The sequence below is a fragment of the Lemur catta genome, chromosome 1, assembly GCF_020740605.2.
Source record: "Lemur catta isolate mLemCat1 chromosome 1, mLemCat1.pri, whole genome shotgun sequence".
Lineage (NCBI taxonomy): Eukaryota > Metazoa > Chordata > Mammalia > Primates > Lemuridae > Lemur > Lemur catta.
The window spans coordinates 128,365,767-128,378,737 of record NC_059128.1 but is presented as its reverse complement, the minus strand read 5'-3'; the positions used below and the strand labels follow the sequence as shown (position 1 = coordinate 128,378,737).

Sequence of the window (12,971 nt, the reverse complement as noted above, 5' to 3'; positions counted from 1 at the left end):
AATAAGTAAAGAGTATATGGAGTTTTACTTCATCTCCGTGCCTTTTGCTACACCATTGTATAATATGCCACTTGTTTGCAGCTACACAATATTGGACCCAGTGCCATCAGCGACACCATTCTGGAGGTGGGCTGGCCATTCGCTGCCCGGGATGAATTTCTTCTCTATATTTTTCATATTCAAACTCTGGGACCTCTGCTTTGTCAAACAAATCCTGATATCAACCCACAGGATATAAAGGTAGGAGTCTGGTCTAACCAGCGTCTTTATTTATTTTTTTTTATAGGATGGAAAAAATAAAAATGGTGAATAGTTTTTTTTTTAAGTGAAGTAATTATAGTAATAAGTTTCTTCAATGATCATTGGTCAGACCTTTTCTTCTAGTTTTATACGTAAAATGTCAAACCTAATTTAAAATATCCCTCCAAGAAAACTTAAATTTCTTTTAGTTTTAGATTGCTTATGGTGACTTGTCATTTATTTAGTCCATTTCAATAGGCACTTTTTATATATGATTTGATAGCAGCACAACCAACATGAAAGCATAAATAGACATGTTATGTTTGGGAGAATTGGTACAAAATGCAATTTTTAACGTCTTTTTTGGTCTATTGCCAAAAGACAGGAGGATCTTTGCCAAAACAGGCTCTTCCAGCTGTTGCCAATTGCAAGTGGTGAAATGTGATAATTTGCCAAGGGCCATCTCGGTGCCCTGACAACTCCCAGACTGGAATGTTCAGGACCTGATCGTTCTTTACTGAAGCTTATAGAGAAGCCTAGAGCAGAGCTTCTCAAAATGCGTCTGAGTCACCCAGGGGTCTATAAAATGCAGGGTCTGGGATGGGACCTGAGAGTCTGTCTCTCTTCAAGCCTCCACCTCTCATCCATAATGTTGGTCTCCTGGCTGCGCTGTCATTAACAAGGCGTTCAAGTGTCCAAAGAGCTGATCCCATGCAGATTAAGATCCAAATTTGGCTTTAAACTCTTTCTGGGAAGGAAATCAATGAATTAGCATAAGCCCTCGAAAATGTCTCATTTGTACAAAAACAAAAACAAAACCTTGTTGATCAGATGTTGTCCTCAGAAGAGAACTTCATTTAAGAAAGAACGTTCTCCTAGTAGCTACAAGGACACAGTGTCTCTGTTAGAAATGGCGCAAGGACAGGCTTCGTGGAATACTGTGACTCAACCATCCAAGACACAGCAGGTCTGCCTCTCCTCCCAGCCAGTGACACGGGGTCACCGCCCATGATGAAAGGCTTTCTTTTTCAACCCAACACGCCTCCTATTCAGACAGGAAGACTAAAAGGGGGTTCAATGGTAAAAGACTTAAGGGGTAACAAGCCTCCTTCTTTATGGGGAAATAATAAATAAGGCCACTTGTATGACACAAAATTATTTAAAATACTTCCTCCCTGGAATTCTTTTCCCATTTCCTCTCTGCTCTTCGTTGAGATGATTTTAACGTCTTCAGGGACAGTAGCTTATTATAAAATAACATCTTCAAATGTGCATGTATAATGTTTAAGTAATTAAAACATTCACATTTCCTGCTCTATATTTAACATATATTAATACTATATTTCAGCCTTAGAGTCTTGGAGGTCACGAATATCCAGAAGGCTTCTAACTGTCTTTGAGCATAATATTTAGCTTATATCTGACACTATTTATGTATGTTTATATATATTATGTAACTTGTTTAATGTGCCCCATGTTGGTTGTGAGTTATTTGTTTCTTTGTAGCAATTTAACAATTATCTGCAGTGACTCGAACAGCACTAATAGATGACTCACCTTCAATGTAGACAGATGCATGCAAACTCAGTAGTAGTATATACTAAGCACCTGGCATTCCCTGCTACCCCATTATTTTTTAAAGTATAGACTTTGACTGAAAATCTAAAAGCAGTTTAATTTTGATTATTTTCTAAAACTCTCAATCTATGGACATAGAATATAAGATTTGATTACAATATGAAGTAATAGCTCCCTAAAATAACTAATTACAACAATTTTTGAATTCTTGAAATTCTGAATTTATAAAAAAGTTGAAATGTTATTATTTTCAGATTTTCACAGTACTTTTGCCTACCTTGAATACATGCCCCAGAGTCTAAAAGAGTTTTTAATAAATCAATAAATTTCAAAAATTAACAATCAGTATACTTTATCTCTGTAGCTTCGAACAATTGAGAATATTTGAAAGTTATTTTCCTCTTAAAATAGTTAATAAGTTCTTGGTGAAGTTGCTATTAACTTACTTGGCAATTTATTAATATTTCTTCCTAGATAACACAAAGATAAACAGTATTCTCTGTCTTAAATATGAGTTAGAAATCAGTGAAAAACAAATTAGTTCTAATCCGTTGCTTTCTTCTACAGAATGGTTTGAGAAATTTGTAATTATAATATCAATCTCAGATTCAAATTAGCATCACATCTTGTTGCTGTTTTTTTTTAATTATAGTATAGATAGTTTTACTTTTAGTAAGAAGCAGAGAGAGGATAGGCTTAGTAAAACGAACAGGGAGGCAGAAATATGTTTGTAAAGGCAGGAATTAAATTCCAGTTTTCAATCTTACGTATCTAGTGAGTGAACTAAGGTCCAGTTCCTTACTGTTTGATTCTACAGTGTCTTTGTAAGGAGATGATAGGTGCCAAGTGTCTCTTAAAACACCTGCACCTGTGAACAGTTCATGTCTACAAGTCCTTCTACTTTTCTGAGGAAGCTTCAGCCCCTACTGGACTAGCCCCCAAAATGTCCCAGGCCAACCATGAACCTGTCAGAGGGGAGCCCGCATCCCAGCTTTCTGAAGTAGAGGAATCTACACAGTTCCCACACTATGTTAGCCTCTTTGACCATTCAGTTGATTTCCTTTTCGCAAAATCCCTCTTTTATGTTCAAATAGACTTTTTTAGTAAACTTCTCCCTTCCTTGTGTATTCTCATGTTTGCCCACTTACCACTGGAAAAGCTCTCTTTCCTTCATTTCTTCTTCCCAATCCCTAAGGATCGCTAAGAAAACTTGCTTCTGAAAAAGAAACCACCAAGATTTCCTTAGAAACATTTTCTAGGCCACTCATTCCAAGGAACCAGTGCCACCAACTCTAAAGCCTTTGAAATTTCTCAGATATCCCCTGAGAATCTCTACAAAATTTCCACATACATTCTCATTCCCCTCTAATGAAATCTATTTGCACCTAAACATCAGCATTTGATAAAATGTACTTAACACATTGATTTTTTTTTTTTTTTGCTATTTTTTAAATTACTCATATGGCCCCAGTCCTGGGTATTATTATTTTTATTACAAATACACAATTTTGCAACATCAAAGCCATATTGTGGATTAAGTAGATTTTTTGTGGACTGGCTTGAGATCTGAACCACCATTTAAAACACCATTTCTAAAGAGAAATGCAATCTAAATGCCAAACATCTAGCCTAAAACCTTCTGAAATATAACCAGTCTATAAATTGAATAGGTGCTCCAAATACAACATAAGCCTCCGAGTCTTCCCACATAAGCCTCAGCATCCAGTAAGACCTCTCAGCAAGGTTCAGTTTTCACAATAGGAACTGGCACACTTTGTGTATCCCACTAAGTCACCCAAATGTTCCCCAAAGTTTGAGCAGGGGACACCAGTCTATTGTGGTCTTAACATAGGTTACATTTGAGCTACTTATTTGTCTTCCTGTTCTAGGTCCAGCCTCACATTCTGTAGCATTTTTCCTTGGCATTTCACACTGGGTGTTTATTACAAAATTTTGCCAATTTAAAAAAATCCTTTACTTGTTATGAAAATTTTGGCTCCTTAGGAGGGTTTAGTTTTTCAACCTCATCTTATCTAAAGATTGTAGGCTTTGGAGAGTTTGGAGGACTCTCCAAACCCTAGGATAAAGCTCACCAAAATAAGAAAATGGTAGTTTGAAACAGTTATCTTACTGTCCTTATCACACAACCTCTCGTGTTCCTATCTGAGGACACCAAGACCCACCTGAAGTCAGCACAGGGACACAGAAGTACCAGGGACTCATTTACTCCCATGCTCACTTTTGCCTCTCAGTGCAAAGCTCGCTGCCTTTTTGGGTCTCTGTTCCTCTCCTGATAATTTCTACTTCATCAAGTTCATTTCTGTCTTCTGTAAACCTCGAGGCATAAGCAGACGTCCATGAAGGTTGTTTCTCCAGGCTTTATGGTCTAGGTCAGAGATAGAGGATTTCAGTGTGGCAATTTCTTCACATTGTACCATCTAAAACATTTTGAAGCATTCAACCATCTGCACCATCCAAACCAATCCATTAAACCTAATTTGTTCTAGATCCTTCTTGGAATAAAATTTTAGAGTTGAGTAAAGTATTTCTCAACTATGCTAAAGGCAGTAAAATAATTGTGTCAAACTACCAGTTTTCATATTTTGGTGGGCTCTAGCCTAGGGTTTGGAGAGTCCTGCAAACAGGCTACAATCTTTAGATAAGATGAACTTGAAAAACTAAACCCTGCTAAGGAAACAACATTTTCATAAAGAGTAAAGGATTTTTTTAAATTGGCAAGATTTTGTAATAAACAGCCAAGTGTGAGATGCCAAGGAAAAATGCTATGGAATGTAAAGCTGTACCTAGGACAGGAGGACAAATAAGATACTGAAATATAACCTGTGTTAAGATCACAATACACCATTCTGGGCCTGAGTTCAAGAAGGAAGAATCTGGAGCAAAAAATGGTCTGAAAGAGTCTATAGATGAGAAATAATATAACAGGAGAGAAAGACAGTACTTTTCATAAAAACTGCCATTAGAGCCATGGAAAGTGGGAGGTTGCCACGGAGATCTAGTCTCCTGAACAAGACCAATCCCACAGGAGTCCAAATTACAACCAGATAGTACAACAGTACAAACATGGGGCACAGGAACACGGAAACAGTTCATTCGTTGAGGATTATAGCCCTGTGTTTAAAATCAGTGGGCCTGCAGACAGTGGCTTGGCTTGGCAAATTTGCATAGTTTTGTCTTATCCTTAAGAGTACTTTCTTCCTTCATAACTGCCTTCTTTTATTGGTTTTCATTAATTCAGAATGTGGGCACACTTGTTACTTCCTGGAACAACAGTTCTCAGTCCTCTCTCTCTCTCTCTCACTCTCTCTCATACACACACATATACCCCTTAAAAATCAAAGCACAAAAGGAAGAAGAGTATTTAGTATATCTTTACCATTGTCTACTGATTCTTTTTTTAATCATTTCAAGGCCCTTAAACATTGGAGCCATAATTTATTTCACAGCTAAAGCATTCTTTGATGTCTGTTATTTGCTCCTTTAATGCTTGGGCTTCTACTATAAACTCTCCTTCCAGGAAAAAAAAAATTAGCTGTTTTTTATTTCAGAAGGTCTGATCAGAAGAGCTGTACCCAATTTTAATATTCTTCCTCTGCAATTGTGCTGCACGAGGGGCAAGTATAGCTTGCTCCTGGATCTGACCCCCTCTCCCCCAGAGGTCCTGTGCTTTTTTTCTCTTACGGGAATGTTCTCTGAGGGTTGGAGGGTTTCATTCACCTTCTACTCTTAACAGTGCCTGTAGACCACCAAAGACAGAATATACACTCTGGGGTCCATGTCTTTTTGCTTTGTCTTCTCTTTGAGATGGTCTTCAGGTTCGTGTGTATATTTTAAAATATAGAAACACCATATCTAAAGACTGAGAAAAGCTTCAACATCACTAAGGAAGGGAGTTGATTCTTTTTGTTACGCTTTGCATGAACTTTTCAGGAGGCAAAAGAAAAAAGTGGGGTTTTTCTTTTCCTACAAATTCTCGACATTTATGTCTTAAAGAAAATTACATGGTGGACTGACCCCCTAGGCTTGTATCCACTTAGGTTTAATTATAGACGAAGAAGTACATGAGTGTAGTCTACCATTGCTGTGTGCTAGGAATACCTGAAGTCCAAAGACAAATTAGAAACAAGAAAATGATGGCATGCATTGCTTTTGTTTGGATTCACAGTGCCCTTAATCTTATTTCATCCAATCCTTTTCTTCAAATGCTACATCCAATTGTATTGCACATTCTGGTTACAGAGTATCCCTTTAATCCATAAATTTAAACCTAGACCAGAGTGAAGAGTTTGGCGAAGAGTTATGAAAATAGAAAACTCTTTTTGGGGTCAAATTCTGAGTAGCAGCTGGAAAAAGAAACATATTTCCCAACAAGGCTTTCCTTATTGCAGAAAGAAGCCATTTTCATTTGTTCTGAAGAAGATACTTTAGTGTTTATAACTAGCTTCTCACAGTGTTTAACAAACTATACTCAGAACTGAGTGTCTGCCTAATGCGGGTGCTAAGAGGTCAGCATCCTCCAACCCTAAAGGAAAACCATGGCCTGTGGGTTCATGGTCAGTTGTAAAAGAGGTTCCAAATGTTCATCTAGAAAATAGGCTTTAACTGTTGTTTACATTTCTTGGATAACTTCTTCAATTCCATTTGCTTTTTTTTTGTTTTTTTGAAATAATTTCTGGAATGCCATTTGAGAAAACTGGTTTACAAGCCAGTTGAAGACTTTTTGACCATGGTGTTTAAGAGTGGCATTCCTCTCTTTTTGTAAAAGTGTTACAAAAAGAAAAGAACATGTTCTATCAACCTCTGACGTGGGACATGCTCATTTTCTGGCTCAGAGTAAGCCCTGTATTTTATTGCGAGACCACTTATGAATATTTGTGAATGATATACACTTAATAGGATATGTTCTCTATTTGTACACAAGATATAGCCAATGAAAATACATAGGAAGTTTGAGTGTTCCTCTTTTGGGGATATTGTTTTACTACTACTATTACTGCTGCTACTATAATACTGATAATAATAGGCTGTAACTTAAGAATAAAGAATCATTCCCTAGTTCTTTCCAGCACCTCTCCTCTGTGATTAACTGCAAAGTTGACCTGTGACATAACTGTCAGCAAGTTGCAAAGAAAATAAAAAGGAATTGCACATCTGAAAGCAAACACTGCACATACATGCATGCTCACACATGCACACAGGTTACATAATAGAAACCACATGAGAGGTTAGGGATTTTCATAATTCTCAATTTTCTAGACTCACTTTTTATCTTCTGCTATAAAGGCTTTTCTATCAGATCCCCCATCATTGAGCACCTGTGAGCAAATCTTGGGCTTTACCCTCCTCCTCATGGTGCCAGGCTCTGCCATGGTCCTGGAATGTCCCAGCACCTGTGGAGCTGGCCCGTCCAAGGTGACACCTCACCCCCGTGCACTCCATTTTGGTCCTCACCCTTCTTTACTCACCTGCAGGATTCGGCATTCTTAGTTTTGCAATTTTCCTTTCCTTAGGTTTCTACAAACCCATGCTTTCCTGGCTGTCCTCTTATATCTGATTCCCCTGTCTTAGTTTTCATTCCCAAATCTTCTTCATCTCCCTGTTTTCGGGTGCATGCTGGGAGATTCTACGTGACCCTATGTTTTGCATTTTACGTTTTCTCACTGGGCAACTCAGAACAGTTAGCAGGGGGTTGCAGTGCAGCCCGATGGGCACAGGTGGGCACAAGGGCAGGCACGCAGGACAGCAGACAGAGGCCCAGGGCGTGTGCCTGGGCAGTCAGGAAAGGAGAGTAGTTCCACACGCCAGGAAACTGGACACGAGGGCTCTCAGTGAGGGATGAGTCTAGAAAAACAACCAAAGGCCACAGCCAGCACGTTAGACCTGTGCGTGCCCTGCCCAGGGGTCTGGACTTTGTCTTTCTGTTTGTCCTGTCAAATTTTCCAGATCCTTATGACCTACCGAGCACTATTATTTCATCTTTTTGTGGTGCCTCCTACATCTGCAGCATTGCACAGAGATGAGCTGCTACGATTGCTCCCTCGAATATAAAGAGAGACGGTGAAAGGAAGACATAATTCTCTGGCGTGGCAGTGAGGAGCAAAAAAATTCGTTTTCTATATTCAGTGGGTCTAAAATAAAGAATGTTAATGGGAGAATTGTGTGTGATTTATCGGAACTCTCAAAATATTTATTCAGCCATCCGATGGACCCAGCACGGAACCTGAGATAAAATCGTGAAGTTCTAGAACACTTGCAAAACAAACTCAGGGCTGAAAAGGAGATCCCTTCCAGCACAGTGGGCATGCAGCGTGCTTTGGAAGAGTCATTTTCATTAGGACACGGTTCTGTTTTGAAGGAGAACTTCTCATGGGCACAGGAACGTGGGGCTGAGCCATGTGGCTGTCGGGTTGTTTGGGCACATCCGGCTGTTTCCCCAAGTGAGGCTGGCGCCTCGATTTTCTGCCACCTCAGGATCCATCTCCCCACACAGAATGTTCCTCAGTTTACCCAGCCCCACTATATAATGGGAAAGTAAGGAGAGAATTATGACTCATACCTGACAAGTCGCCTCTATGTTTTCTGTCCTTAAGGGGAAATGACTTCTGCTTAAAATCTTCCCCTTGCAAGATAAACTTCTTAGGAATGCGTCCTCCACGCTTCAGGAGATCCTGTCACTGGAGAGTGGAAAGCCTCATTCCTTGTCAGTGCAGGTCATTCTGCTGTTGAATAGGCTGCCGATTAATCATGTCTGAGCTGTCACATGATTCATATTCCACTGAGGGGAAAAAATTGCCCGGCCTTCGAGGCTAATGAAAAGGTAACAGCTGTTAATGCAGTTGGATGTGATGTCCCCTGCTTTGTGTCTGCAGCCCGCCGCGTCCCCGGAGGACACCCCCGAGCTTAGCGCCTTTCTGCGAAATGCCACCATCCCTCACCTTGTCAGGAAGCGGGACGCGCCCGGATTCGAGTTCCACAGACAGAGCCCTGCAAAAGTCCTGGTGAGTTCTCTGCGCGGGCACAGAGGCGAGGCGAAAGATCGGATTGGCCAGAACTCCCAAATACAGATGGTTTTAACTCCAAGTATTGTTTTCAGTCTTCTCTGGTGCTCAGATATGCCTTTTTTTGGCGGTACATATCGCGAGACATGAATGACTTTTTTTTTTTTTTTTTTTTGAGACAGAGTCTCACTGTGTTGCCCAGGCTAGAGTGAGTGCCGTGGCGTCAGCCTAGCTCACAGCAACCTCAAACTCCTGGGCTCAAGTGATCCTCCTGCCTCAGCCTCCCGAGTAGCTGGGACTACAGGCATGCGCCACCATGCCCAGCTAATTTTTTCTATATATATTTTTAGCTGTCCGTATAATTTATTTCTATTTTTAGTAGAGACGGGCTCTCGCTCTTGCTCAGGCTGATCTCGAACTCCTGAGCTCAAACAGTCCACCCGCCTCAGCCTCCCAGAGTGCTAGGATTACAGGCGTGAGCCACCACACCCGGCCATGAGTGACTTTTCTTGTGAGGACTGAGGAGCATTTGCAATATGACCTTTTCACTTTTCTGAACGTGCCATAGAAGCCACTTGAGAGAAATAATGGTGAAAACATCAAATGTGACCTTTGATCCATTTCGAGAGCATGAAGGTTCAGTTATTAGCCCGTTCACAGCTGCCGAGCTGGTGAGAGTTTGAAGTGATCATAAAAAGGTACTGCCCATCCCATGGGCCCTCGGTGTGTGGCGCTTGGACGAGAATCTCAGGGTCCTCTGCTTGCGTGGAAGAGGCAAGAATGGTGTGTTCGTGTTTCCTGGGCCAAAACTGCTGGAGAGACTTAGCATTGGGGTCTGTGGTCGTTTGAACTTGAGCTTAGCCCTTTGCAAAACTGTAGACGGCATTCATGAGTCAGCATTGTTGATTCAGTTCTCCCCCTTGTCCCAGTGCCGAAGCTTCTAGAGCTTTATCTCTCCACGCGAACATCCATCCTCTTCCCTGACCATGGGAGTGATGATGGTACAACATTGTGAATGTCCTTAATGCCACTGAATTATACACCTAAAAATGGTGAAAATGGTTTTTAAAAAAGTGTGTCTTAAACATTCTTTGACCTTCATGTACTTCATCTCGACAGTCAAAGATGTTTCTAACCTGGAAATGGGCAGAAAAGTACAATGACCAAGTCTTACTTAAATAATCAGTTCAACTTACAAACGAGGAGCATTTAGTATAATAAGAGGACCTGAAATTACATGGCAAAAAGCTGTGACGATTGGAAGATTATGAATCAAGTACTTGTAAATTTTTTATGACTTTGTAATGTTTTTTAAAAAAAACATAAAAGTATGGAATTCATGTACTATTTCTTTTAGAATAAATTAATAAAACTCCATATATTATCTCTTAAAAAAATGTTCCAGGGGGATCATTAGAACAGAAAATAAAAATTGACATCTGTAGAATTCTAATATGCTGTACCAATGGGAAAACCCTCTGAAAGCCAGTGTCTAAACCTGTGCAAAACTAACAATTTGAAAAATCAAGATTGAAGTGTTTTTCGATTTCTACTTCATTGGACATTCATGGGTACACGGAGGCAGTGGAGAGCAATAACTAAAATTCTTTGGAAAATTCTATGCATCTGTGTTGCAGAGTCAAATTTTTTTCTCCTTCTGTTGTTTTTCATTAAATATTTTTGACGTAAGATATTTTTTAACTTCTGAATACCACCGTAACATATTTACTCACAGATGAGGGCCAAGGCAATCCTTGATTTCTGTATCTGATTTTAACTCATATATCATTCCTTTTTTCTCTTATTGGTTCAAATATTGCAAATCATTCACCTCCCCATGTCCTCAAGTCAAAACAACTCTGGAGTGAGAGTGATTATGCAAAGTTTATTCTAAAATCAAAAGCTAAATAAGACCTCCTACAGTTTCTGTTTAGTTAAAAACAACTTACTGCATCACATTTCTGATTAGGAATCTGAAAGCTCAAAATGTCAACATCCTGTGCTGGGATCATAATTTCCAATTTGCATAAGAAAAATTCATATCTATAACACTGGGAAATAATTTCTCCTCTGCTTAGGAAGGAAAGCATATTCTTTCCTTTCTCATCTTGGCGTCTGCTGCTTTTGAAACTGTCACCTCCATCTCCCTCTCCCCAAACTTTCCTGTCTTCCCTTTCACTGCTCAGCTTACAGCAGACTTACCTGTCTTAATTCCTTCCAGACTGTGAGCGACTGGCCACTTCCTGAAACTATCGCATCCTTTGAATTCCCCCAAAATCATTCTCTTCTGGTTCTCTCCCTACCTTTTGGCTGGCCCCTTCTTAGAATTTCTCTTCTAAGACTTCTCTCTCTGCCTGTTCTTCAATGCCCCTGTCCCTCAGGACTCCATCTCTGGTCCTTTTCTCTTCTCTTCCATTGGTTTTGTCCTCTCAGGGCAATTTCTTGCATGACTGTAACTCCAGTCATTTCCAGGTGCCTCCTGCCCTCTTGGGGCCTCCCTCACTGTATTCAAGGCTTGAAGGGGTTGTCTGGATGTTTGATAGCCACCCCAGCCCCCATGTGTCCAAAGCTCGTGTGTCCACGACCCCTCAAATGTGCCTCTTCTGGAGAATTCCCAGGCTCAGGAATACCACAACCTCCCAATCAGTCCTAATGCAGAGAGTGCCCTCCACCCCACCCCATCCCAACCTTCAGTTAGTCAGCGACTGTCGATTCCACTTTGCATACCTGTGGTCCCCAATTCCCAGGCCATGGACCAGTACTGGCCTGTGGCCTGTTGAGACCTGGGCTGCACAGCAGGAGGTGAGCGGTGAGTGAGTAAGCAAAGCTTCACCTGTATTTATAGCTGCTCCCCATCACTCGCATCGCTGACCTGTCAGATAGCAGTGGCATTAGATTCTCATAGGAGTGTGGACCCTACTGTAAACTGTGCATGCGAGGGATCTAGGTTGTGCTCCTTATGAGAATCTAATGTCTGATGATCTGAGGTGGAGCTGAGGTGGTGATGCTAGCACTGGGGAGCAGCTGCAAATACAGATGATCATTAGCAGAGAGGTTTGACTGCACAATAAATGTAATGTGCTTGAATCATCCTGAAACCATCTCCCCCCCACCCCCCAACTTACGGAAAAATTGTCTTCCATGAAACCAGTCCCTGGTGCCAAAAAGCTTGGGGACTGCTGTTCTATACTTCTCCAAAATTCATCTTTCTCTTTCCAGTCCCGCTGCCTCAGTTTAGGGCTTCAGCATTGCTCACCTGGGTTCTTGCAACGGGCACTTGTCACCCTCCTGCACCTCCTCTCCTCTCCCCTCTCTTTCCTCATGCACAACCTGTCCCTCTCAAATACAAACCTGATCCTACCTCTTGATTTAAAAGCATCGCAGCTTCCCAGCACCTTCTGTATAAAATCTAACCTCCTTAGCAGGCGTAGGGCCAGGGTACTTCATCACATAGACTTTCCCTTGTTGCTCTCTCATTTCCGTCTGTCCATCTCACCTGCATATACCCTGCCCTGCCCTATCTTGAGCACGCCCTGGTCTTGTATGACAGAACCACAGGTCAGTCGTCCCATTCTGCCAGGTTACGCGTCTATCTCTTCAAGGTTCATTCCAAGCCTCGCCTTCACCAGAATCCTCCAGCTAAGCTAACTAACTGGGTCCCCACTTCCAGGGAGTTTACAACAACTATTAACCCTGGCTCTCTTCTTGCCTCCAGAGAGTGGGATAAGCGTGTAAGTCATGGAGTGCGGGTAAACATGACAGCCCTGCCAAGAGCCACCAACCACAGAGCTTTGAGAATTCTTGCTCCTGCTGTGGGTACAAGGACAGCCCAGCCACCTGTGTTTGGAAACATCATACATAATAAAAAATCTGTCTCACTGGAATTTATCAGATATACATTACAAACCACTTTGTTTGCAGAGACTTTTGAGATCTCGAAAAAGGTTCTCATGGTAATATGTTCCTTGAGTTATTCCGTGGTTTATCAGTTTTATTAAAGTGAAATGCCTCAGTCATCTGCTTCCCATAATATCCAATAGATTGACTTTTATTGAGCACCAGTAGGTTTGTGCTCAGTGCTTGAGACAGGAGAAATAAATAAGCATAGGCTACAAGATGAATTCAAATCCGCGA

The 12,971-nt window shown here is 41.1% G+C and overlaps 1 protein-coding gene across 1 annotated transcript in view; it reads left to right on the top strand.

Moving 5' to 3' along the window:
- Positions 1 to 12,971, top strand: part of ITGA8 (integrin subunit alpha 8) — a 155,240-nt gene that overhangs the window by 120,922 nt on the left and 21,347 nt on the right. The window contains exons 25-26 of the mRNA XM_045534060.1: positions 82 to 240; positions 8,709 to 8,837. Of these exons, the coding sequence (XP_045390016.1) occupies positions 82 to 240; positions 8,709 to 8,837 (288 nt within the window). The remainder of the gene's footprint in view (positions 1 to 81; positions 241 to 8,708; positions 8,838 to 12,971) is intronic.